The 23,146-nt window shown below is 48.2% G+C and overlaps 1 protein-coding gene across 5 annotated transcripts in view; it reads left to right on the top strand.

Moving 5' to 3' along the window:
- Ddx11l1 (DEAD/H-box helicase 11 like 1) overlaps window positions 1-23,146 on the top strand; it is a gene marked incomplete in the record, with an annotated part of 107,737 nt that overhangs the window by 79,517 nt on the left and 5,074 nt on the right. For 2 of the 5 annotated variants that reach the window (NM_001447201.1, NM_001447200.1), the window contains 9 exon segments: window positions 11,282-11,389; window positions 12,865-12,952; window positions 13,340-13,545; window positions 15,044-15,196; window positions 15,977-16,023; window positions 16,354-16,433; window positions 17,286-17,330; window positions 17,444-17,511; window positions 22,023-22,499. In NM_001447201.1, coding sequence (NP_001434130.1) covers window positions 11,282-11,389; window positions 12,865-12,952; window positions 13,340-13,545; window positions 15,044-15,196; window positions 15,977-16,023; window positions 16,354-16,433; window positions 17,286-17,330; window positions 17,444-17,511; window positions 22,023-22,265 — 1,038 coding nt within the window. 5 annotated transcript variants of the gene reach the window in all.

The following is a 23,146-nucleotide window of genomic DNA, read 5'->3' as shown; positions in this document are numbered from 1 at the left end:
CCAGGTGCTGCAATCTGGAGTTTCATGTGCACAGTGACCATAGATGTCAGTGTCAGGGTGAGTGAGACACAGGACTTTCATGGCCTTTAGGGGAGGAGAATAGACTTCTTCCCAGCTGGAGTCCTGTTCAGGATATATCTGTGGGCACCCTGTTTAGCCAGTTGAGGTCAGCTGGGTATAGCCCTGTCTATGACCAGCGTACATTTCTAGGCTGGGAGAGGGGCGGGAAATAAGTGTACAGTTCCAGTTTGAAACCAGTGTGTTTGCTTAGAGGAAAATGGAGTAGGATAGTAGTAGTATGTAAACTCACACCGAGGTGAGGTCTGCTGAGGCATGAGGGCTGTGATTAGGGTCCCATAAACTCACTGGGCTGGAAGTGGAGAGAGTGTGTGCTTGAGGGAAGGCCCAAGTATCAGAGCAAAGAGAGGAAGAGACAGAAGACCTAAGGTTGGAGCAGGTACAGGTCTCTGAGGGCTGTGTAAATACTGAATGGATGTCAAAGTACAGCAGCATGCTGGGGGAGGGATTAATTCAGCCTGAGAGTGCTATGTTCCATATCCAGTACCAGAATGTCCTTCAAGCATTAAGGTTTGTGGGTATTTGCATCTCTCCCTGGCCTCGGGGATCTTCAGCAAATATTGGCCCCCCAAGAGCAATGGCCCACAAGGGCAGTGGGAGCAGAGATGCCAGGTAGGGATGGTTCGGAAACCCCTTGAGTACATAGGGGGAAGAAGACACCTCGGAAGAGCTGGAGAGAGGCAGGTCAACTTTACCTGTGGGTGATTCAAGCCTCCTATACTTTGGGGGTTGGGCGTTAGGTGGTAGAAGCATGGAGGATGGGCAAAGATCATTGGCTGAAGGCTTAGGGTACCAGAATGCCTCATTAGCATGGGGAAGCATTTCAGGAATCTCAGGTGCTTGCTGAGTGGGCTGTTAACAGTAAAAAGGAAGGCATACCTGTACTCTTGACAAAGGTTACAAGACATTCTGCACATGGAGTTTTTTAATTCCCCAGACAAGGTCAGAGAAGGGGAAGGGATCCTTCATATAGTGTAAGGGTCTGTGATTCACGGAAGAGTGGCATCCTGGACTCAAATAGTATATAAAAGCAGAGTGTTTTATTCAATAGCAGTCCAGCATGTTGGCATCTTCCATTACCAAGATGGAGACCGCCAAAGTGAACCCTCACCGCCATTTGTCTAGAGACATCCTAGAACCACTATTGGGGGTGGAGGGAGGGACTGGAAACTGCTGCTGGGGGAGCCTGAAAACTGCTGCTGACCCATTGCCCTTGCTTGGCTCTGGCAGGTGGTGGGTCAGCTTCTGGTGGTGTTGGCAGTTTCTGATTGGCTGCCCAAGGCCTGGGATTTTTCCAGTAACTGGCTTGCTTGGACTTGCCCAGTTCTTGGAAACAGATCTAGGCCTAGTCTGGTGAACTGCCACTTTGAAGCCTGTCATGGAGTCTTGGAAGTTTTGTTATTAACCAGGCTCTGATAGGGTCCTGAGGTAATGCAGAAGTAAGAGCAACCTGGTACTGGGCTTGTACACATGGCCTGAGGCATAGTAGTTGGGTGTCACCTTAACAAATCAGCAGCTCTCCCGACCACATCCCAGGAGGACTAATGAGGAGCAGCAGTGTCTCTTCCAGGATAGCCTAAGGAGGAGGCCGACCACATAGGGGCAAGAGGTAAGAGAGAAAGAGTCTGCCAAGGGACAGCAGTGGCTTAGTTGGCGGTCCTGGGGAAGGGGTGTTCGAGAGCGGCAGAAAGAACAACTCAAAGTCAAATTGTGGGGTAGAAGCTGGCAGCCTTATGTTCTGTTGGAGACAGCTCTCTGAAGATCACCACATAGCTCAGTCAGATAGCTCAGCTCTGTCAGACCAAAGCCCAGTCTTTTATTTACATATCAAATCACTCATCCACTCCAGGTTCCCCTCTGACTATTTCTTGAATCAGCCTTTTATGACCTTACCCTTTGGATCCTTAGAGAAGGACTAAGTACATTTTTTTTAAACTTGGCAAATGAATTGCTTGCCTTTGTAAGCACTGGCAGTAAGCTGCCTGGGTAGTTCTTGTTCTGAGATCCTTCCTTCATTGCTTCCTTAACATCTGAAAAGTTGCCTCTGTTCCTTTAGGACCAGCCACACTGGGCCTAGGACATACAGTTTCCCCTCTCCAGGGGGAAAGTGGGGAGGGCAAGGAGGAGCAAGCATGTGTCGAGTCCTTATTCTTGGACTCTCATGGAGTGTTGTCTTCTTGCTTGTGTTCCACATACATGGAGTGCAGTGAGCTGTGTGTGCCATGACACCTTTCCATGTTCAAAGTCCTTGAGTTATCTGAGATGGATCTTTTCTGTGCAGTGTGGATGTCCTTGTGCTCTGCTCTCCTGTCTTACTGTGCACCTCAGGCTCCACCTCTCCTTCCAGGGCCTGTGTACAGAATAACCTTCCTCCCATGCTCTCCAGAGAGGTGAGGTTGTTGCCATATCAGGAATCAGCACTGTGGGGAAACCCACTTTCCCAGGGTCTCCTAGGTCTCCTAGCCTATTACTTGAGTCTGAGTTTAAACTGTGGGAGTCTTGGGTCCTAGGTACTGCTGAAAGAGCGTACCCCAAAACGGGGAGCCGCATCTCTCGCTCCGATCGCGGGGTGGGGTGCCCACAGGAATCACGAGTAGCCATTCTTGATGTAACAGCAAGAGGTAGCTTTTATTAACGAGATCCCTATTAACAGGATCCCGGATCGATACGTATCCCACACAGGAGACAGAGGAATTGACCCCAAGCTTCCAAACTCGGGGGTTTATATAGGGGCATTCGAGTGGTGACACGTGATTGGTCAATTCAAATGGTGCACAGTTACTTTCGGCGCGAAATTACATCAACAAGGTGTACATGCTCTCTAGCAGCTCGACAGGCAGGTAGGGTGGGTCATCTCACTCGGGGGTGAAGGAAGGGGAGGGGGTGGCTACAGATGGTCAATGTCCTTGGGGCTGATAGCTGGTTTGGCAAATCCTATCTCTGGCTCTCCCTCAGGCACATCCGGACTCTGACAATGAGTAACCTTTTTAAAACTCTAGTTCTACATTCCCTTCTTCTTTTTTTTAGTAGTTCTAATCTTAGAACTACATGGAGAACTCAGCTTCATCTAGCATAAGAGCTTGGTATTGTTGTCTTAACATGAGGATTCTAATCTGGACACTATCCAAGCCTATCCACCGAGGTCATGACTAGCTTTTAAAACTTCTAAACTTATACAGACTGTGATCCCTGAGGCACAGTCCCAAGAAGTATTAGGAGTACTAAGGTATGTAATGTTACATCATTTGTAATAGAAATCAAGCCTATCCTCACACCTATCTTGATAGAACCCAGGACAAACATGACTGAATTTCCCTCTAGGTCCCAGCTCTCAGCCCCAACAGCTAGTACACGGCTGGTGAGGGCTGAGAGTTGATGGCTGTCAGGGTGGTCAGCAGCACCAGGTATAGTCCTTTCTAGCGAGGCTCAAGTGTCTGGGCTCAGTGTAGCTGCAGTCTCCGACCTGGAACTGATGGGATCTCTCAGGGGTCTCCGGGGCATAGGCTGCTGTCAGCTGTGAGCAGATTTCTTTCTGTATCACCTGTAGGTCTTTTAGCCTGGCACACAAATCATTATTACTATGGCACTATGACATGTTGGTTCAGTAACATCATCTAATACAGTCAGGGGAGCTGAGGCCCCGTATAAGATCTCAAAGGGGGTAAGGCTGAATCTGGAAGGGGTATTTCTTGCTCTGAAGAGAGCAAGAGGGAAGGAGTATCACCCAGTCTGTGCCAGTCTCCATGGTCAATTTAATTTGCTCAGGGTCTCTTTTTTTTTTTTTTGTAAATTTAGAGAATACTTTATTAGTTTTTGTAATCAAACCCATGTAGATAAGACCTTACATATTTAATACAGTGTGTTACCCCTGTACAAATGGAAAAAACTTAAGTTCAACATTTCTAGACCAATATGGCTGTTAATTTCTGTACAGTGCCAACTCAACACAGTAAACGGGGATACTTTTTTCCAAAGTTGACAGCACAGCTAAAGTTTCAAAAAATTCAAATTATATGTCTGTATATATATATATATTTATATTTATATAAAAAGACCAATAATAGCAGTGTGTTATGCATCAACAGCAGTAACAGCTTTTCCAGGTTCTGCAGTCATCTGAACAAAACTGTAGAGACATCCAGCACACTCCATTAAAAAAAAAAGTAAAAAAAACAAAACCCGAGAAAACAGCACAGTTCTGTTACTCTTGTGGTACCTGGCACCACTTTTTTTTAAATTAGCTTCTCAATCATCATCTGGAAAGAAAACATTCTGAGCAACATCATTAAAAACAGCTCTGATAAAGCACGGTCACTACTACGTATCATAAAGCAGGTACAAGCTATTTTACATCCACAGAGGTATGATACAGTACTGTCCTACATCTATAATACTAGAGGATACAATTTAAAAGGCATTATTTGAGACTTGATTCTACTTTTCCAGCAGAGGGCCCAAAGGATGGTGTGACACAGCTTTGTAAAGAAACATACTCTAGACAGGATTTCCTTTCACTAGTGGCACAGTTCTAAGGATTCATTCTCTCCATGAATGTCAGCTAAAACCGTTATTAAAAAAATGAAATATCCCTAGAACAAAACCGTATAACCACCGGATTCACATGAAGATGACCTAGTGGAGACAAGCTGGACCTCACCTTACCAACAAGCTATCAAATCTGTTATGTTTAAACAGTGAGACCTCCAAGGAAGGAGATGCCAAATAGTGCTTCAAAGCTTCGGACCACAATCAAACACAGCATCCTTTTCAACAGAAGCAGAAGCTCATCTGAATATGCTCAAGGATGCTGACATCAACATTTAATCATCTCCTCACTCATCCAGGAAGAAGGGGAGATCAGTTACTACTGTACTTTATTGTGTTCAACCAAATCACCATGTTACAAAAATAGCAAGCTGCCATAATAAAAAATAAGGCTCCTCTATCCAGCACCAGATAGCATCATTTTACTGTCAAGCCTAGAAATTGCACACTTGTATATAAACGAACCGAAGATGAGGATTGAGAGTTCATCTTGGTGGATTTTTCCTTTGATGAATATGAAGTGTCCTTCCTTATCTTTTTTGATGACTTTTAATTGAAAATTGATTTTATTTGATATTAGAATGGCTACTCCAGCTTGCTTCTTCTGACCATTTGCTTGGAAAGTTGTTTTCCAGCCTTTCACTCTGAGGTAGTGTCTGTCTTTGTCTCTGAGGTGTGTTTCCTGTAGGCAGCAGAATGTAGGGTCCTCATTGCGTATCCAGTTTGTTAATCTATGTCTTTTTAATTGGGGAGTTGAGGCCATTGATGTTGAGAGATATTAAGGAATAGTGATTATTGCTTCCTGTTATATTCATATTTGGATGTGAGGTTATGTTTGTGTGCTTTTCTTCTCTTTGTTTTGTTGCCAAGATGATTAGTTTCTTGCTTCTTCTAGGGTATAGCTTGCCTCCTTATGTTGGGCTCTACCCTTTATTATCCTTTGTAGTGCTGGATTTGTAGAAAGATATTGTGTAAATTTGGTTTTGTCATGGAATATCTTGGTTTCTCCATCTATGTTAATTGAGAGTTTTGCAGGATACAGTAACCTGGGCTGGCATTTGTGTTCTCTTAGGGTCTGTATGACATCTGTCCAGGATCTTCTGGCCTTCATAGTTTCTGGCGAAAAGTCTGGTGTGATTCTGATAGGTCTGCCTTTATATGTTACTTGACCTTTTTCCCTTACTGCTTTTAATATTCTTTCTTTATTTTGTGCGTTTGGTGTTTTGACTATTATGTGACGGGAGGTGTTTCTTTTCTGGTCCAATCTATTTGGAGTTCTGTAGGCTTCTTGTATGCCTATGGGTATCTCTTTTTTTAGGTTAGGGAAGTTTTCTTCTATGATTTTGTTGAAGATATTTACTGGTCCTTTGAGCTGGGAGTCTTCACTCTCTTCTATACCTATTATCCTTAGGTTTGATCTTCTCATTGAGTCCTGGATTTCCTGTATGTTTTGGACCAGTAGCTTTTTCTGCTTTACATTATCTTTGACAGTTGAGTCAGTGATTTCTATGGAATCTTCTGCTCCCGAGATTCTCTCTTCCATCTCTTGTATTCTGTTGGTGAAGCTTGTATCTACAGCTCCTTGTCTTTTCTTTTGATTTTCTATGTCCAGGGTTGTTTCCATGTGTTCTTTCTTGATTGCATCTATTTCCATTTTTAATTCCTTCAACTGTTTGATTGTGTTTTCCTGGAATTCTTTCAGGGATTTTTGCGATTCCTCTCTGTAGGCTTCTACTTGTTCTCTAAGGGAGTTCTTTATGTCTTTCTTGAAGTCCTCCAGCATCATGATCAAATATGATTTTGAAACTAGATCTTGCTTTTCTGGTGTGTTTGGATATTCCGTGTTTGCTTTGGTGGGAGAATTGGGCTCCGATGATGCCATGTAGTCTTGGTTTCTGTTGCTTGGGTTCCTGCGCTTGCCTCGCCATCAGATTATCTCTAGTGTTACTTTGTTCTGCTATTTCTGACCGTGGCTAGACTGTCCTATAAGCCTGTGTGTCAGGAGTGCTGTAGACCTGTTTTCCTGTTTTCTTTCAGCCAGTTATGGGGACAGAGTGTTCTGCTTTCGGGCGTGTAGTTTTTCCTCTCTACAGGTCTTCAGCTGTTCCTGTGGGCCTGTGTCTTGAGTTCACCAGGCAGGTTTCTTGCAGGGGAAAAGTTGGTCCTACCTGTGGTTCCAAGGCTCAAGTTTGCTCGTGGGGTACTGCCTAAGTCCTCTCCGCTGTGGCAGCAACCGGGAAGATCTGCGCCGCTCTTTCTGGGAGCCTCCGTGCACCAGGGTTCCAGATGGCGTTTGGTGTTTTCCTCTGGCGTCTGGATGTGCACAGAGTGCAGTCTCTTCTGGTTTCCCAGGCGTGTCCGCCTCTCTGAAGGTTTAGCTCTCCCTCCCACGGGATTTGGGTGTAGAGAACTGTTTATCCGGTCTGTTTCCTTCAGGTTCCGGCGGTGTCTCAGGCGCAGGGGTCCTGCCGCTCCTGGGCCCTCCCCTACGGGAACCCAGAGGCCTTATACAGTTGCCTCTTGGGCCAGGGATGTGGGCAGGGGTGGGCAGTGTTGGTGGTCTCCTCCACTCTGCAGCCTCAGGAGTGCCCACCTGACCAGGCAGTGAGGTCTCTCTCCCACGGGGTTTGGGAGCAGAGAGCTGCTGCGGGCCAGGCCAGGGTCTCTTTTAAAATTTTATTTATTTACTCTACCTGTCCTGAACTTTGAGGTCTGTAGATACAATGTAATTTCCAATCGACCCCTACATACTTGGCCACACCCTGGCTTACCTTGGCAACGAAAGTAGGGCCGTTGTCTGACCAGATTACCTTGGGCACTCTAGACTGGGGAAGATTTCTTCCAGTATCTTCTTGATGACTATCGAGGCCGTTTCTTGCAGTTGTTGGCTTCACCAGGGCATCCAAGAGATGGTAAAGGCATCTGAAGTGCTAATGCGCTGGGGGGGTAGAAGTTCAGCCATCCCAGATGACATCGTGTTGTCCACCATGGCAGCACCCACTTATCTCTGACCTTCATTCATGAAGAGAACTGTTCCCGTCTGTGGACAAGGTCCTCGGCTTTCAGCAGGGGTCAATCAGCCAGTCGCAGAGGTCTTTCCTCCACCCATGGGCTTCTGTCAGTGCTTGACACTTATGCTGTGGTGGCTCCAGGTCCGGATTGGGCAGCAAGGTGACCAGATTGTCCCCAACCGGTGGAGAATCTAGTCCATGGCAGCTGACCAGTGGTCCCATCTTTTGGGACACTCTATTCAAAGGCAAGACAACAGCCACTCTATCACAGTTTAAGTCCTGGATTGGGTGATAATTGTTAGTGCCCGGCTGACAGGAACGGTGTGTTCCAGGCAGAAAAGCACTAAGCCATTCATCTCCCAGCATCAGGTACTGGTGCACTGAGACAGGTCTTAAGCTCCACATACACAGTCTGTAAATATGCATACACATGGCCTCACCCAGCCATTTTAGCCCACGCAAGCCATTTTGGAGAGCAATTTTCTCATGAGCAAGGGATAGGGGCAGTCAGGGATGACTATGAACTAGTGGGTTACCCGGCCCACGCCAAGGTCCACTGTTCTTCGGGCAGTCCATAAGTATTGTTCATTGCCAGTAGCCCCTTGTACTCAAGGTCTTTGGATATTGGCCCACTGGGGGGCATAGGAGCACAGAGCATTGGGTCCCTGTATCCACACTTCCCTTCTATCTCTGTATATAGCCAGCACTCTAGGACCAAGAAGCTCTCCAGTGGCCCCTCTTGTTCTTTCTTGGGCAGTCCCTGACCCAGTGTCCTTTTTCTTTGCATTAGGCACACTGATCTTTAGCCAGGAATTCTCTTCTGGTGCCAGGTACTATCTTCCTAGGTTCCCTAACTACTGTGGCCAGTATATGTTCCTTTCTCGTCTTTTATCTCTCTTTAGCTCTCTAACTTCCTCTTCTTTTTGTCTCTTTTCTTCCCTAGCTTCCTGCTCTTTTTACCTCTTTCTTTCTTTCTTTCTTTTCAGTCTCTCTGCATCTTCTTCTACAGCTATTAGGTGCTGTCCACTTTTCTGCACAGACCCTGAACCACACATCAACTTATTTTCTCTGCAACTTACAATAACTCTCTCAGTGACTTAGCTTAATCCTTCAAATTTCTGTAACTTTTTCTTCATATCCTTTCCTTATCTTAGCCAGATTGGTGGGGCATTTTCCAGCCCCTCAGAGACCCACCCTTGGAGCCTGGCGGCAGACCTGGCACTCCCTACCTTTAGGCGTATGGAATCCAACAGGCAGAAGTGAGGGCTTTCCATCCATGTCTGGAACATTCTTTCTGGCCTCCAGTAGGATTCCGTCTTTCCGCAGTGGTAAAGAAGACCTATAACAGTTACTAACAAGCATCTCAAATGGGATGGTGAGAAAACAAGAAAATCTTGAGAATAGAAGTCTACTGAAGAGGGCAAACAGCATTTAGTCACACAGCTAAGCCAGGAGGTTTTCTTGGACAAAAAGGCCATTGTATAAATAAGCACAAGCTTAGATTTTCCCTCAAGGAGTATCTCTCTTCAGTGTCAGCTCCGTGGCTTTGCCTCTCAAGAGAACCAGCCTCCAAATGACACCAGGCTTTTAGTAACAACTAATAACAAAAGGATGGAGAGATGGTTAGAACCTGGGTGCTAGATGCCAGGTGGCTGACAAAAGAATAGTAACCAGTTCACCTGGGGCTATCAGGACCTCAGTAGTAGCCCTTTACCAAACTGTCTCACTGGGTTTAAAAGCCCATGGAAAAGAAAACATTAATCCTGACCTTGGCCACCGCCAAAGCCTGAATTCTAAATTTTGACTGGCAAAACAAAACAAAGTTCTTTACAGCTTGTTGTAGATTCTTTGAAACTATTTTAGGGGCTCTTTTTGTCCCCCAACCTGGGGCATTTTGACCACAGGGGCAGGAACTGGCTGCTGTGGGGATAGGATCAAAGGCTCTCTCCATATTAATGATGATCATCGAGAAAAGTAATTTAGTGCTGGAGACTGACTCCTCCCTTGGAATAAAGCCAGCAGACAAGGCAGGCTTCCTTAAAGAACTTCTCTTAATGAGCGCTCTCCTTCCGTGAGCAAATGTCAGAAATTCCTTTCTTGTTCTTGTTTTCCTTATAGTCCTCTCCCACCTCGCTCTCAGCCTTTTCAGATAGTTCCTCTGGTAGCATTTCTAACACAGCCTGTCCCTTTTTTTTATAGCCTGTTGACAGCATTTCTGATCTTTTAGGCAGCTACACACTAAGTGTCAAACCGGCTGAAAAAGACACTGGACAATACCACAGGAAAAAATCCAGACAAACAAGACCAAGACAAAGCATCCTATAACCAATTTCCACAGATGCCTGGTACCTTCAGTACCTGGCCCAAACTGCAGCTTAACCTTAGCTGCTTCTGGGATACCAAACACAGAAACAGAATACAGACAACAGACACTAGCACATCTAAGCACACTTGTCCGTGCCTATTCTTAAATAGGCAGCTGAACGCGACCTCCGAAGTCAAGTCACAGTCAGATCTCTTTGACTGCCAGTTGCTGGGTCCTCCCGACAAAAGCTGGCTCTCGGAACGTCTCTCACGCGTCCCAGAGCCTGCGCGATTGGGGCGTCCCCCTGTGCGCTTTCTAGAAAGGAAAAAAAAGAAAGAAAAAGACTATTCAGAGTAGGAATCCTTCATCTATTCACAGGCGCCTTTTCGGGGTGGGGAACCTTTTTCCACCTGTGCACAGGGCAGGAATCCTTCTTCTGCCCAGACAGTGCACTCTCAAGCTAGCTTTCTACGGGGTGGGAATCCTTCTTCCACCCGTGCACAGGGCAGGAATCCTTCATCTGCCCAGACAGTGCACTAAGACCTTAAACCGGTACCAAAAAACACAGACTACAAGACTTAATTCACACACACTCACACACACAGCGGCCGCTTTCCAGCACTCACACTAACGTACCTCCAAGTGGCATTTGGGGTTCTGGGGGGTCACGCTCCGATCCCGAATGAGCCCCCAAATGAAAGAGCATACCCCAAAACGGGGAGCTGCGTCTCTCTCTCCGATCGCGGGGTGGGGTGCCCCCAGGAATCACGAGTAGCCATTCTTGATGTAACAGCAAGAGGTAGCTTTTATTAACGAGATCCCTATTAGCGGGATCCCGGGTCGATACGTATCCCACACAGGAGACAGAGGAATTGACCCCAAGCTTCCAAACTCGGGGGTTTATATAGGGGCATTCGAGTGGTGACACGTGATTGGTCAATTCAAATGGTGCACAGTTACTTTCGGCGCGAAATTACATCAGCAAGGTGTACGTGCTCTCTAGCAGCTCAGCAGGCATGTAGGGTGGGTCATCTCACTCAGGGGGGTGAAGGAAGGGGAGAGGGTGGCTACAGATGGTCAATGTCCTTGGGGCTGATAGCTGGTTTGGCAAGTCCTATCTCTGGCTCTCCCTCAGGCACATCCGGACTCTGACAATGAGTAACTTTTTTAAAACTCTAGTTCTACAGTGCTGGGCCCCAGTTAGGTGTAACCTGACCTGAGCAGAGTCTTTGTCATCTCAGGAGTGTGCATTTGTGACTGCCCTGCTTCCTCCTGCAGGATCTCAGGCCAATGCAGCCAATTAGACTCCCCTCTTTGAATCCCTTTCCTTTCCTCTGGTCAGATTTATTACTGCAGTCGGACACACTCACAGCTGGCCCAGTTTGTGCGTGAGGTGCAGAAGAGCCCTTTTGGCAAGGAGACGCGGCTAGTCTCCCTTGGGTCTAGGCAGGTAAGCAAAAGGAGGTGTTCTTGTCCAGACAGATGCCTCCTCCTGTGTCTTTTCTCTTGGCCTAGGCATAGACAGAGGTTGGTGAGGGCAAGGTGGGCCTGGGGGCAGCGCTCCTTGGTTGGCCAAATTATAAGGTGCAGGAGACACAGACTAGGCAGTGAGTCCTTCCTTTGTCCTTCAGCCAGCGCCATTTCTGTTCTTTATCTTTAAAGACATCTGTCAGTGTTCAGTATCCAAGATGTTCAGCTGAGCTCAGAAATGCCTTGAGTGGGAGAAATCCTCTACCCCAGGAACCAGTCCACCATTGCCTATCCAAGACCAGATGGTCAGTCCTGCTAACCTACTACAAGTAACGTTATATACACTGAGCAGGCTAGAGTTAGGAAGATAATATGGATGCACATAAACATGTATGGATACATATATCAATGAAAGAGAAGCTGTGAATTGGAAAGATAGCAAGGAGCGTTTGAAGGGTAGGAGAAAAAAATGCAGTTTCAATCTCAAAGACAAACAGAGAGAGAGAGACAGAGAGAGACAGACAGACACAGACAGACAGACAGACAGAGAGAAATGCTATACTACTGTGGCTTCCATTTCTCTCATCTAGGCCCAGAGATCACAACAAAGGACAGTAATTTTTTTTCACTAAAGGGCAGAGGTTTTCTTAAGAAACAAAACAAAACAAAACAAAAATCCCACTGCAAACTCACCCTTTGGTTGGGAAGAAAGAGAATGTGAGCACATGAGACCCTTTCATGTAGGTTGGTGTGGTGGTGCACACCTTTAATCCCTGCACATGGGATATGGAGGAAGAGGAAGTTTTTTGAATTTGAGACTCGACTGCTCTACACAGTGAGACGCTCTCTCAGAACAAACGACCACAATGCACACTAAGACCCCAAAACGAACTAAGGAACAAAACCCTAAAATACTGGTACAGAAACGGACTGTGAGGAAGCTTCCTTCAAACAGTATGAGCTTGGGCTGGAGCCATGGCCCAGGGGCAAAGAACACTGCTGCTGTGCTCTTCCCAGGGACCCAGGTTGAGTGTCTAGCATCTCCATGGCAGCTCGCCGCCATCTGTCACCCTAGCTCCGGGGCATCGTACGCTTCCTTCTGGCTCCCCGTGCACGTCCCAGGCATGCACATGGTGCACAGTTAGACAAGCAGACAGAATGCCCACACACATAAAACCTAATCACCCCCGACTGATACAGAACACAGTGGGTTCTCATGCACGCAGAGAACAGGTTCAGTCTTAGAGTTGGTGGAGAGCTTTGTGTGGTGTAGCTTAGGCACAAACAAAAACTTCAGGAGGGCAGAAGAGCAGTTTAGATTCTGTGTTAATGGTCCATTCTGTAAGCAAGGGTCAAGATGAGGCAATCTTTAGAGTTGACTGAGGGTAAGCTTGGTAACAGAGGTTTCCCAATGTGAATGAAAGCCACTGCTTTCCCTCTTCTCCTGCCTTGTAGAGCCTTTGTGTGAATGAAGATGTGAAAAGCCTGGGTTCTGTGCACCTCATGAATGACCGCTGTGTGGACATGCAAAGACGCAAACACGGTAAGTACAGGACTTGTGTTGTGAGACGTGCCGGACAGCGTGTGAGTGGCAGAAGTGTGGTGGGGTCTACAACAGGGCCATGGCGTGAGGACTGTGTTAACCAGAAGGAATGGCTAAGCGGGCCCTGGTTTCTGCCTCAGGCCCCTCCTTGGGCACAGGTGTTGGTGCTTCCTGGGTCAGCATCAGGGACGTGGCATAGACGCGTTTGTGCCATCTCTTTTTGGAGAGCATAGAGGACAATTCCCATAGTATCCCGACGAGGCCACAGTAAGCAGGAATTTCCTACCCCGTGAACGTGTGTGGTTCCGTATCATCGTTCCTACTCCTGACCCCAGACGTAGCTGAGCCCCTTCCTGTCCTTGCTCCCCTCCATCTGCACCACCACAGAGAAGATGAGAATTGGGGAAAACAAGCCAAAGAGAAGGAGACAGAAGATGCAGGCCTCCTGCCCCTTCTACAACCATGAGCAGATGGAGCTTCTCCGGGATGAGATTCTGCTGGAGGTGAAGGACATGGAGCAGCTCGTGGCCCTCGGGAAGGAGGCCCAGGCCTGCCCCTATTATGGAAGCCGCTTTGCCATCCCTGCAGCCCAGGTGAGCGAGCTGGGGAATGGGAAGTAGTCCGTGTGCTGACACAAGGCTTTCCTCATCTCTCTTCTGTAGAGGACGATGTCCCTACCTGGGTTAGCATGACAAGTGCGTCACATCTCACCGCTATGGCACAAGGCCATCTTCTCCAGAGCATTGAGATTGAGGAGGCCAGGGATCCCACATGGCCTGGGCGAGAGGCCAGTTAGCATCATGGAGAGTTCAGCACGTAGGAATCTGAGAAGAGGGTTGTTCATCCTAAAGAACCACACTGAAGGGTGTTGGGTAGGAGCTGAGCCCAGAACTGGAAAATAACCAAATGCTTTTTCAGGCGGGCTGCTGGTGTACCCTCTGACGGCTGCTGGCAGTCCTGTCATGGTTAGACCGCCTTAGCTTTGTACAGAGAGGAAGTCTGCTTCTCTGTGACAGCACTGCTGTCACTGTGCGTCACTGTGTGCTCTCCTGCTCCCTCCTAGGGAGCTCTGTGTCATCCAGGAGACTTAGTGGATTTCCCGAGAGCAGGTCCTGGTAATCCTACTGCTCAGGGCGGTGCTCACATGGATGTCCCTGCTGTATGTGGGTGCCCACAGACAGACTGAGGGACTCGGCCTTGTCTCCAGATGTCTGTCCGAGTGAGGTGGTGCTGTCCATATAGAAGACCTGAGATTGGTGTGTTCTCGACATGCGGAAGCTGTTCTCACCTCATTTCCCTTTATAAACAGCCCACTGAAATAGCTCTGTTTGTACATGGGAGCACTGGGGCCCAGACAGATATTCTCTTCCCTCACTGTCCTAAAGGACGGTACCCACATTGGCACCTGGTTTTTACGTTGTCCGTATCTTTGTGTGTGTGCGTGCACGAAATGAGCCTGTCTGTGGATCCCTCCTGCTGCCATCTCCAGTGGTGCCACCACTCCTGGCCTTTCCCCCATGGGATTGTGTCCCAGATTTTGCCCTTGATTTCAAGGAAAACACTTTACCAACTGAGTGCTCTCCCTCACTTGCTTGTTGGAAAAATCTTCATGGCAGTCTATACCTACAAATCTGAATTGATACTGACCCCTCACTGACATGGTTTCTCAGATTCTGTGAGCTGATGAAAAACCAAGGGTCATTTACATGAGAGTGTGCCAGAGTCACAGGGCTGAGGTAGCAGACCGAGCACCAGAGGCTAAGGTTGTTTTCTGCTGCTTGGTGATTCTCAGTACGGTGAAGAACTTTGGAGTCTAAGGACACAGCTCACCTCCAGGGACTCCAGCCCTCCCCTTTCCCAGTGATCAGCTCCAATTTGAGTTCCTCATAGTTGACCTCTCAGAAACCTTCTGAAAGGAGGGCTGTTGGAACAGGCAGAGTCCTGATCTATGGCATTGGGGCTTGAATGCCTCCTGCAGTGTCTGAGTAAGAAATTCAACAGTGCAGTGGCCTGGGTAGTTTACTGCAGGATAAGCCTTCTGCTCTGGGAAGACAGGTTGCTTCGCTCTCCAACCATCACCTTTCCCTACAGCTGGTGGTGCTGCCCTACCCAATGCTGCTGCACGCAGCCACTTGTCAGGCTGCGGGAATCAGGCTGCAAGGGCAGGTGGTCATTATTGACAAGGCTCACAACCTGATCGACACCATCACCAATATCCACAGCACAGAGGTCAATGGTTCCCAGGTGGGTCAGCCCCTCCTGTTTGGGGCAGAGTGACATTGGTCATCCCTTTAAATGCCTGGATCAGGGGGTGTTCTGGATGTGGGGCTTGGGAAGGGTGAACTAAACTGAAACCCTGTCCTTTCCTGCTCCTTGCTAAGAGTGAGGTTCTTGGACGCCAGCAGCTTGGCAGCTGCTTCGTCCTCATCTCCTCCACCCAGTGCTGCTCACGAGTTGTCTGTTGGAAGGATGGGGGCATCCAGGCCAGCAGGCCCACAGCAGTGCCTTTTATCCTTGTGGTACCACATTGCTCAGGGCCTCTGCAGGCTCCTGATTACCTTCAAGGGTATGTGGCAAACAGCGAAAGGGATCTGTGTGCCTCATGCTTTTCTCTTGAGGTAGGGGTTCCCTGCTTTATTTTGGGAACTTGGGGATTCTCGGAGGGCAAAGCTATGTGTCTTATACCCAAACTGCACAAACTGAGGTGAACCAGGATGTGACCACTGGCTTCTGACAAACCTATGTGATGTCACCCACCTTGAACTCAGTCCTGGAGTGTAAGCCATCTCCCAGCTCAGTTCTCATCTGAACTTGAGGACCTTTGACTTTGGACTCTTCCCTTACTCTCTCAGCTCTTGTCAGCCCCACAGCCTACCTGTGCATGTTTCCCTTTGTCTGTTGCTACCCAGATGCCCATCACCCTGATGGCTCCCATGTGTCCTGGGCTGGCATTTTCTAGATCGCTACAAAGGTTCTCTTAACCACATCCTGGAATTCCTTCGTGCTGTTCTTTTTTCTCCTTAGCTCTGCCAGGCCCATTCCCAGTTGCTCCAGTACATGGAAAGATACAGGTAAGAGACTTCCCAAGGCAAAAGCTCCCCCATGCTCAGCCCCAGTGGCTTCCACATTAGCCTCCTGGAGCACTAGTGGAGGTGACTGGTAGTGCCAGCATCTTGGAATGGGTTGAATTGGTCTGTCCTGGTGTGTGCCCTCCTCATCCTAGGCTTTCTGGGGGAGAGCAGCAGGTGCTGAGAACCCTGGTCCTAGCCAGCCTTTATCTGCTGGAGGGTTTGTCCCCCGCAGCCCAGTGTGTCGGGCCCTAGGCGGAGAGAAAGGCCCGTGCATCTGGTGCAGGGAGTTCCTGGAGGATGCCACACCCTGCTATGATGCTCCTTCCTCAGGAAGCGTTTAAAGGCCAAGAACCTGATGTACATCAAGCAGATCCTGTACTTGCTGGACAAGTTTGTGGCTGTTTTGGGAGGTAGGTGCACCTCTTCCCCTCCCCCTCCCGCCATCACCCCTAATCTGCCAATTGTGTTGGTCTTGGTCCTTGAATGCCACTGAGGACTCTTGGGTGTTTTATGCCTTTAAGAGCTGTCTTGGTCATTCCTTATGGTGTCCTTGTGTCTGTCTGTCTTAGCTGAGATGTTTGACCTCAGCCTTTTCACTTTAAGAAACCCAAGGGTACGGTTATGATCATCATGCCGTGTGAAACAGACCTGATGTTTCATGGTGTAGTTACAGCCACATGGTGTCCTGGCCATGACACACTGGCAGAAGGGAAGTCCAGGAGATTCAAACTTCATTCACAGAGGGAAAGCTAAGGCTGAAGGTGGGGTCTGCCTGTCGCTCTGGAGACTGGAGGCAGGCTGTTGACTCTCGCCTGCAGGTTTCTTTGTCTCTTCTGGGCGGGGACTCTTACACTGTATGTCAGTGGTTTGAAAGGCTTCTGTACAGCTATGTTTCTAGAAAGTCAGTGGAGGCTTTTGTACCAAGATGTCGTCCCGTGTTAGTACTTTCCACTTCCTTCTGTGCCCGTGCCACAGCTCAACGTCTTCTGCACACCCTGGTGTCTCCCTCGTCCTGCTCAGGGACAGTGGGCAGACTACTCTGCTCCTGTCTCTTGCCTGGCCTTGGGTTCCATTTGAAGTGTGTGAGTCAGACCCACAGCTCCTGTACCCACCTGGTTTTTAGTGTGTTGTTTGCTACAAATGCCCCACACGGATGTCACTTGAAAATGAATGTTCCCTGTAGCTATGACGCTAGGACGGAGTTATAGCTCAGATGTGGGCAGAGAGCTGCCACCATGACCCATTGTCATTTCCCCTCGTAGGTAACATTAAGCAAAACCCTAGTACACAGAGCCTGCCTCAGACAGGTGAGGAGGTGTCTGTCAAGGGTGGGAGGTGGTCTGAGCCACGAAGGGCTTTACTCCAGGCCTGAGCTGAGGCCTCACCAAGGTACAAAGGAGTATCTTTTGTCTGCCCACAGGGTCTGAGCTGCAGAGCATCAACGACTTTCTCTTTCAGAGCCAGGTGGACAACATCAACCTCTTCAAGGTAAAGCTCTCTTGTGGTTCAGGCACCTTTGGGTTTCCTTAAGGCTCTGAAAGGAGAGGTAGGGGAGGAGGTCAGTTTTTCTTCACTTGCCTGTCTTGTTCTGCCCCTGTCACCTAGTCAAGTAGACACAGAAGAAATAATATGTAAATCGTTGTCCTTGAGTAAGCAAACATCAACGGATCTAAATTAGGACAGCAGCAGCCAAGTGGTTGTACCAGGGCCTGTACACCACTCTGGGGTTATGTGACCTAGGGTTGGTAAGAGAGGTTGGTCTTGGCATCCCTTGGAGTAAACACAGCCTCTCCATCCCTACCTACCTCTGTTCTGCCAGACTTTCTCCAGGGTGACTGAGTATGATGAGCAGGTGGGCGTGGCTAGGATGACAGTCCTCTGTGTACTTACTGTATGAGGTGGGAAGGTGGGCATGGCTAGGACTATAGTCCACAGGGTACTTACTGTGTGAGGTGAGCAGGTGGGCGTGGCTATGACTGCCCAGACAGTCTTCCCAGTGGATCCTTGGGCAGGATGGCAATCACAGACCTTTGCTTCTGTTAGCCTTTGAAAACTAGTGCTCCCACAGTTCAGTCGCTAGGACACTAAACCACAACCTAGTGTCCCTTTGTTCTGAGCACTCTGCCAGCACAAACTGTGAACACTTAAGAACAGGAAAACTGCTGGGCTGTGGTGGTTCCCGCTTTCATTCCAGCACTCAGGAGTTGGAGGCAGGTGGATCTCTGTGTTTCAGGTCAGCCTGGTCTACAGCTCTCCGGTCAGCAGAATCAGAAGCTCACTAAAGTGTTAGCCAAGGAGGCATGCAAGAGCTGAAGGGGACTGAGAGGGGGGACTTGAGTGCTCTCTGCACTAGGACAGTCAGGGTTTTTTGGGGAAAGAGTTAACTTGTGCCATCCTGCCGTCCAGAGGCATCCTAGATACCCTGGGGAAGGTGACAGGGTCCTCACACAAGTTCTGATGTTGGTTGCAGGCTCTGCTCCTGCACTGCCTGAACTGGTGAACAGCATGGCGTCTCCAGGCCCTTGTTCTCCTCCTTACAGTGTGGCTAAGAATGGAAACATCCAGTCAGGGGTGTCCTCAGGGACACCGCAAAAGTCTGTTCACTGTGGTCATACCATGACTGGGGATCAGGTATGGAAGAGCTTCAAGAATGGGGTTAGTGAGCACAGAGAATGTGAGGATCCCAGCAGAACTCTGAGGAGAGAGAGAGACACTACACCTTTATTGATCATATGCCCAGTTAGAGGAAGCATCACCTGTGTTATCCGTGTACTGAAGGCAAGCAAAGAGACCCACACGTAGATCCTGCAGCTTCCCCTACGAAGTTTCCCCTGGAGACTTGACAGCTCAAGGGCTGGGACGGACATATAGACACATCCACGGGTGAGGATGATGGCCAATGGTTCTTCCTCCATAGCTGGAAAAAATGTGCAAATGTTACTTCTGATGAGCACCCACTCCACTGTGCACAGCCCTACATTCATACCCCAGAGACTCCATTTTAGTGTGACAGTGTCCTCTCCATTTCCCAGTCTCATGGGAGCATCATGAGGAAATGGTGGGACACTGCAGATATGCCCCTGTCCAGAGGTGTCCTCCCACACCTGAGCCTTGCTAAACACACAAGCCGGGTCCAGAACCCCCAAGACTTCAGCAGACTTCTTGCCTCCTTTGTACAAATGGGGTGTCCAGCAACCCTTTGGAAAAATCTACTTATTAATAATCAAGGGTTAAGATCATCACAATTCTGAGATTCTACGTCAAACCATTCAGAATGGCTAAGATCAAAAACTCAGGTGACAGCAGATGCTGGCGAGGATGTGGATAAAGAGGAACACTCCTCCATTGTTGGTGGGATTGCAGACTGGTAAAACCATTCTGGAAATCAGTCTGGAGGTTCCTCAGAAAATTGGACATTGCACTGCCTGAGGATCCAGCTATACCTCTCCTGGGCATATACCCAAAAGATGCACCAACATATAACAAGGACAAATGCTCCACTATGTTTGTAGTAGCCTTATTTATAATAGCCAGAAGCTGGAAAGAACACAGATGTCCCTCAACAGGGGAATGTACACAGAAAATGTACATTTACACAATGGAGTACTTCTCAGCTATCAAAAAAAAATGACTTCATGAAAGTAATAGGCAAATGGATGGAACTAAATATCATCCTGAGTGAAGTGTCCCAATCACACACACACATACACACACACACACACACACACACACACACACACACACACACACACACACGCACACACCAAAAAACCACACATGATGTGCACTCACTGATAAGTGGATATTAGCCCAAAAGCACAGATTTCCCACGATATAATCCACAGACCACATGAAGCTCAAGAAGAAGGACGACCAAAATGAAGATGCTTCCGTCCTTAGAAGGGGAACAAGGTATTCATAGGAGGAAATAGTGACAAAGTTTGGAGTAGAGATTGAAGGAAAGGCCATAGAGACTGACCCACCTGGGCATCCAACCCATATACATAAAGCTATCAAACCCAGACAATATTGCTGATGTCAAGAAGTGCATGCTGACAGGCCTGATATAGCTGTCTCCTGAGCGGCTCTGCCAGAGCATGACAATTACAGAGGTGCATTCTAACGATTGAACTGTGAACAGGATCCCCAATGGTAGAGTCAGAGAAAGGATTGGAGAAGCTGAAGGGGTTTGCAATCCCAGAAGAACAACAATACCAACCAACCAGAGCTCCCAGGGACAGAACCACCATCAAAAGAGTACACATGGACAGAGCCATGGCTCCAGCTGCATGTGTAGCAGAGGATGGTCTTTTTGGGCACCAATGGGAAGAGAAGCCCTTTGTCCTGCCAAGGCTCGATGCCCCAGTATAGGGGGATATCATTGCAGGGAGGCGAGGAGAGCTGGGTAGGGAAACACCCTCATAGAAACCGGGGGAGGTTGATGGGATGAGGGTTTATTAATGGGAAACTGGGAAAGGGAAAAACATTTGAAATATAAATACGAAGATGTCCAATTAAAAAATCACAATTCATCTTGATAAAAGTTTAGTGGATGCTGCTAATCATGGGCCAGCAGAGACTCATTGCTCCAGTGACTGACAGATCTCCATTCTCCAGCACGGTTGACTTCTGAGGGCCCAGAGATATCACAGCTACTTAAGGAAGTTCTTTCTATCTGGGACATGGATTCTCAGAGCTGGTTGAAGGGTTTATTCAAGATGAGGAGTGGGGATATTCTCTGGAGAGGTCACATGACTTGGTGATACTAAAGGCAGCGCCCAAAATGGTGGCAGAGATTGGTCTCCAAAACAGTATCCATTGAGCATCTTCATTCATCCACCAGCCGTTAGATAGGAACTCAACACACTGTACTGCACCTTTGACCAGAGTAGGTGAGGTCTAAGTTGAAAAGCTGTGAGTGTAGTGAGGAGCAAGCCAGCTAAGTGTTAAGTTCCTGTCCTGTGCTGTCTTCCACAGCAGGGCAGCATATGACTAAAGCGTGACCAATTCCAGACTGTGTGTACCTGTCCTGCCCCACTCTGCTCAGGTACCTTGAACCCAGGAAAAGCCCACAACTGAGCTCCTCTTAAGGGTGTAGGCCCTCATTGCAACATCATCCACCTTTTGTAATGTCCCAGATTGTTGGGGATGGCTGGTACTGCAGAGAAAAGAGCATGGTGTAGGCTAAGAGGCAGGGCACATGACAGAAAGGGAAGGTCAAGCCTAAAGAATGACAGGTTAGCTACAAGCAAAGGGTCATTCATGACCTCTAGTGGTGGCACCTGGGTTTACGTGTTTGTGAGATGCCAAAAGATATTAGATTTGTCTTTCAGACCTGGGTAAACCTGAAACCTGAACAAGGAATTCTCTGAACTCTGCATGGCCGGGCAGGAGCCCAGCTTTTGAAAAGGACTATTTAGGCTCCTCAGAACCAAACAAAAATCTTCAGAGTTTAAGCATCTCCTCAGCATCCCACATCTGAACACATCACTGGGAAATTGATAGGAGTCCACATAAGTCCACATAGCTTACTATGGGTGTCATGAAGCTCCTCTGTCTCATGGCTACGATTTTCCTTGACAATTCAGCCCATAAATTTTGCAAGTGAATTTTTCGATACCTTCTTGCAAACAAGCTTTTTAAAAATGGTAACAGCACATCAGACAAGAAAGGGAGATGATCTACCCAAAAGCCACCTGAAAAAAATGAGATAGACTGAAGACTGACAGCTAAAAGCAGCAAGGTCTTTGCTAGTGACCAGAAGGAAACATGGATCATATGGAACTGAGCAAATACCAGGAAGAAGGAGAAAGTTGTGGGGATGACATAACCTGTTGGGAGTGGGCTAGGGGCTCTGACTTATAATAACTCAGGACAACAGTATCGACAATTTCCCAAATACATCTTGTGTGTAGAGTTCTAAGTTGATCTTCATGAAGTTCACACATACCAAACAGGGCAGGAAAAGCATGCGATAATCAAAGCTCGTGTCTTTCCAGGTGACGTCCTCCACTGGAAGTGCTAAGAACGAGCCAGATGGAGTTCTCCAGAGGCACTGGGAAAGCTTAGAGAACGACAGCCTCCTGAGAAGCCAGAGAGCAGGGTTGGCAAGTGGGCAGAATGTGCAGGAAAAGGAGGCCTCTCTGCATCAGAGACCGCACTGGCCTGTAGTCCAGTGTCACGCCATGTTAAACTCAGAAGAGCCTGAGATCTCCAGGCAGCAGAAAGAATCAGAGAGGTAATCCATGGCTCCCTGTTGGGCCAGAAGAAACAGGATACCTTCTGATCGAATGTGCGCTTTCCCACTGTGCGAAGTCCTAAACCCAGCTCACATCTGTGGGAGAGGCGGACCATCTGTCCCCTAAGATATAAAAGGACACAGCACTCTGCTATGAGAGCATGGGCCGCTGCCACTTGAGAGGAATCCCAACGTCATTGCTTCAAGTCCCTAGAGAACATGGTGTTCAAAAAGGGCATCTCGCAGTCATGGTCTCCGTCTTTGAGTCTGAACAGCTGAAACTCTCTGAGGATGCGCAAGAGAGGATCTTTCACCTCTGCTTTCCTCCTAATGCCGTTCTTCCTCTGCACCTCAGACAATTGAGAGATGGATAACGTCCTCTGGGTAGTTTGGAGGGGAGATCTGGACTAGGTCAGGAAAGAATGGGGTGTGAGTTAGCTGCTGTGTGCAAAGAGTGGAATTGGTGCCTTTGCTCACCTCTAAATGCCAAAGACACGGTGGGGGAGCTGTGAAGACTTACAAGGTGGAGGGACATCCTCAGATAACATTCACTGGGTCTACTTTATAGGGAGAGCTCACACAAGGAGGAAGAGGCCCGCATGGCTACCATCAAAGCCTCCTGTGACAGGCCTGGCTGTGTGGTGAAGTGGGCTCACTATAGAGCTGTTAGGACACTGGACATGGCCAACAGCTGCCCATGGTACACAGGAGAAAAGCCTGCTGAGACGGGTCTAAGTGTGCACTAACTCGAGCTTACCACTGTTAGGACAGTGGACATCTTTCCATGTCACACAGAGGGAGAGGTGTAAGAGATGGATGATATCCAGACTGTGCCAAGGTGATGGCTGTGAGAATGACTGAAATGGGTTTGTCTGAGGGGAAGAG

Source organism: Rattus norvegicus, chromosome 9, assembly GCF_021556685.1.
Source record: "Rattus norvegicus strain SHRSP/BbbUtx chromosome 9, alternate assembly SHRSP_T2T, whole genome shotgun sequence".
Classification (NCBI taxonomy): domain Eukaryota; kingdom Metazoa; phylum Chordata; class Mammalia; order Rodentia; family Muridae; genus Rattus; species Rattus norvegicus.
This window is presented reverse-complemented; position numbering and strand designations above follow the sequence as displayed.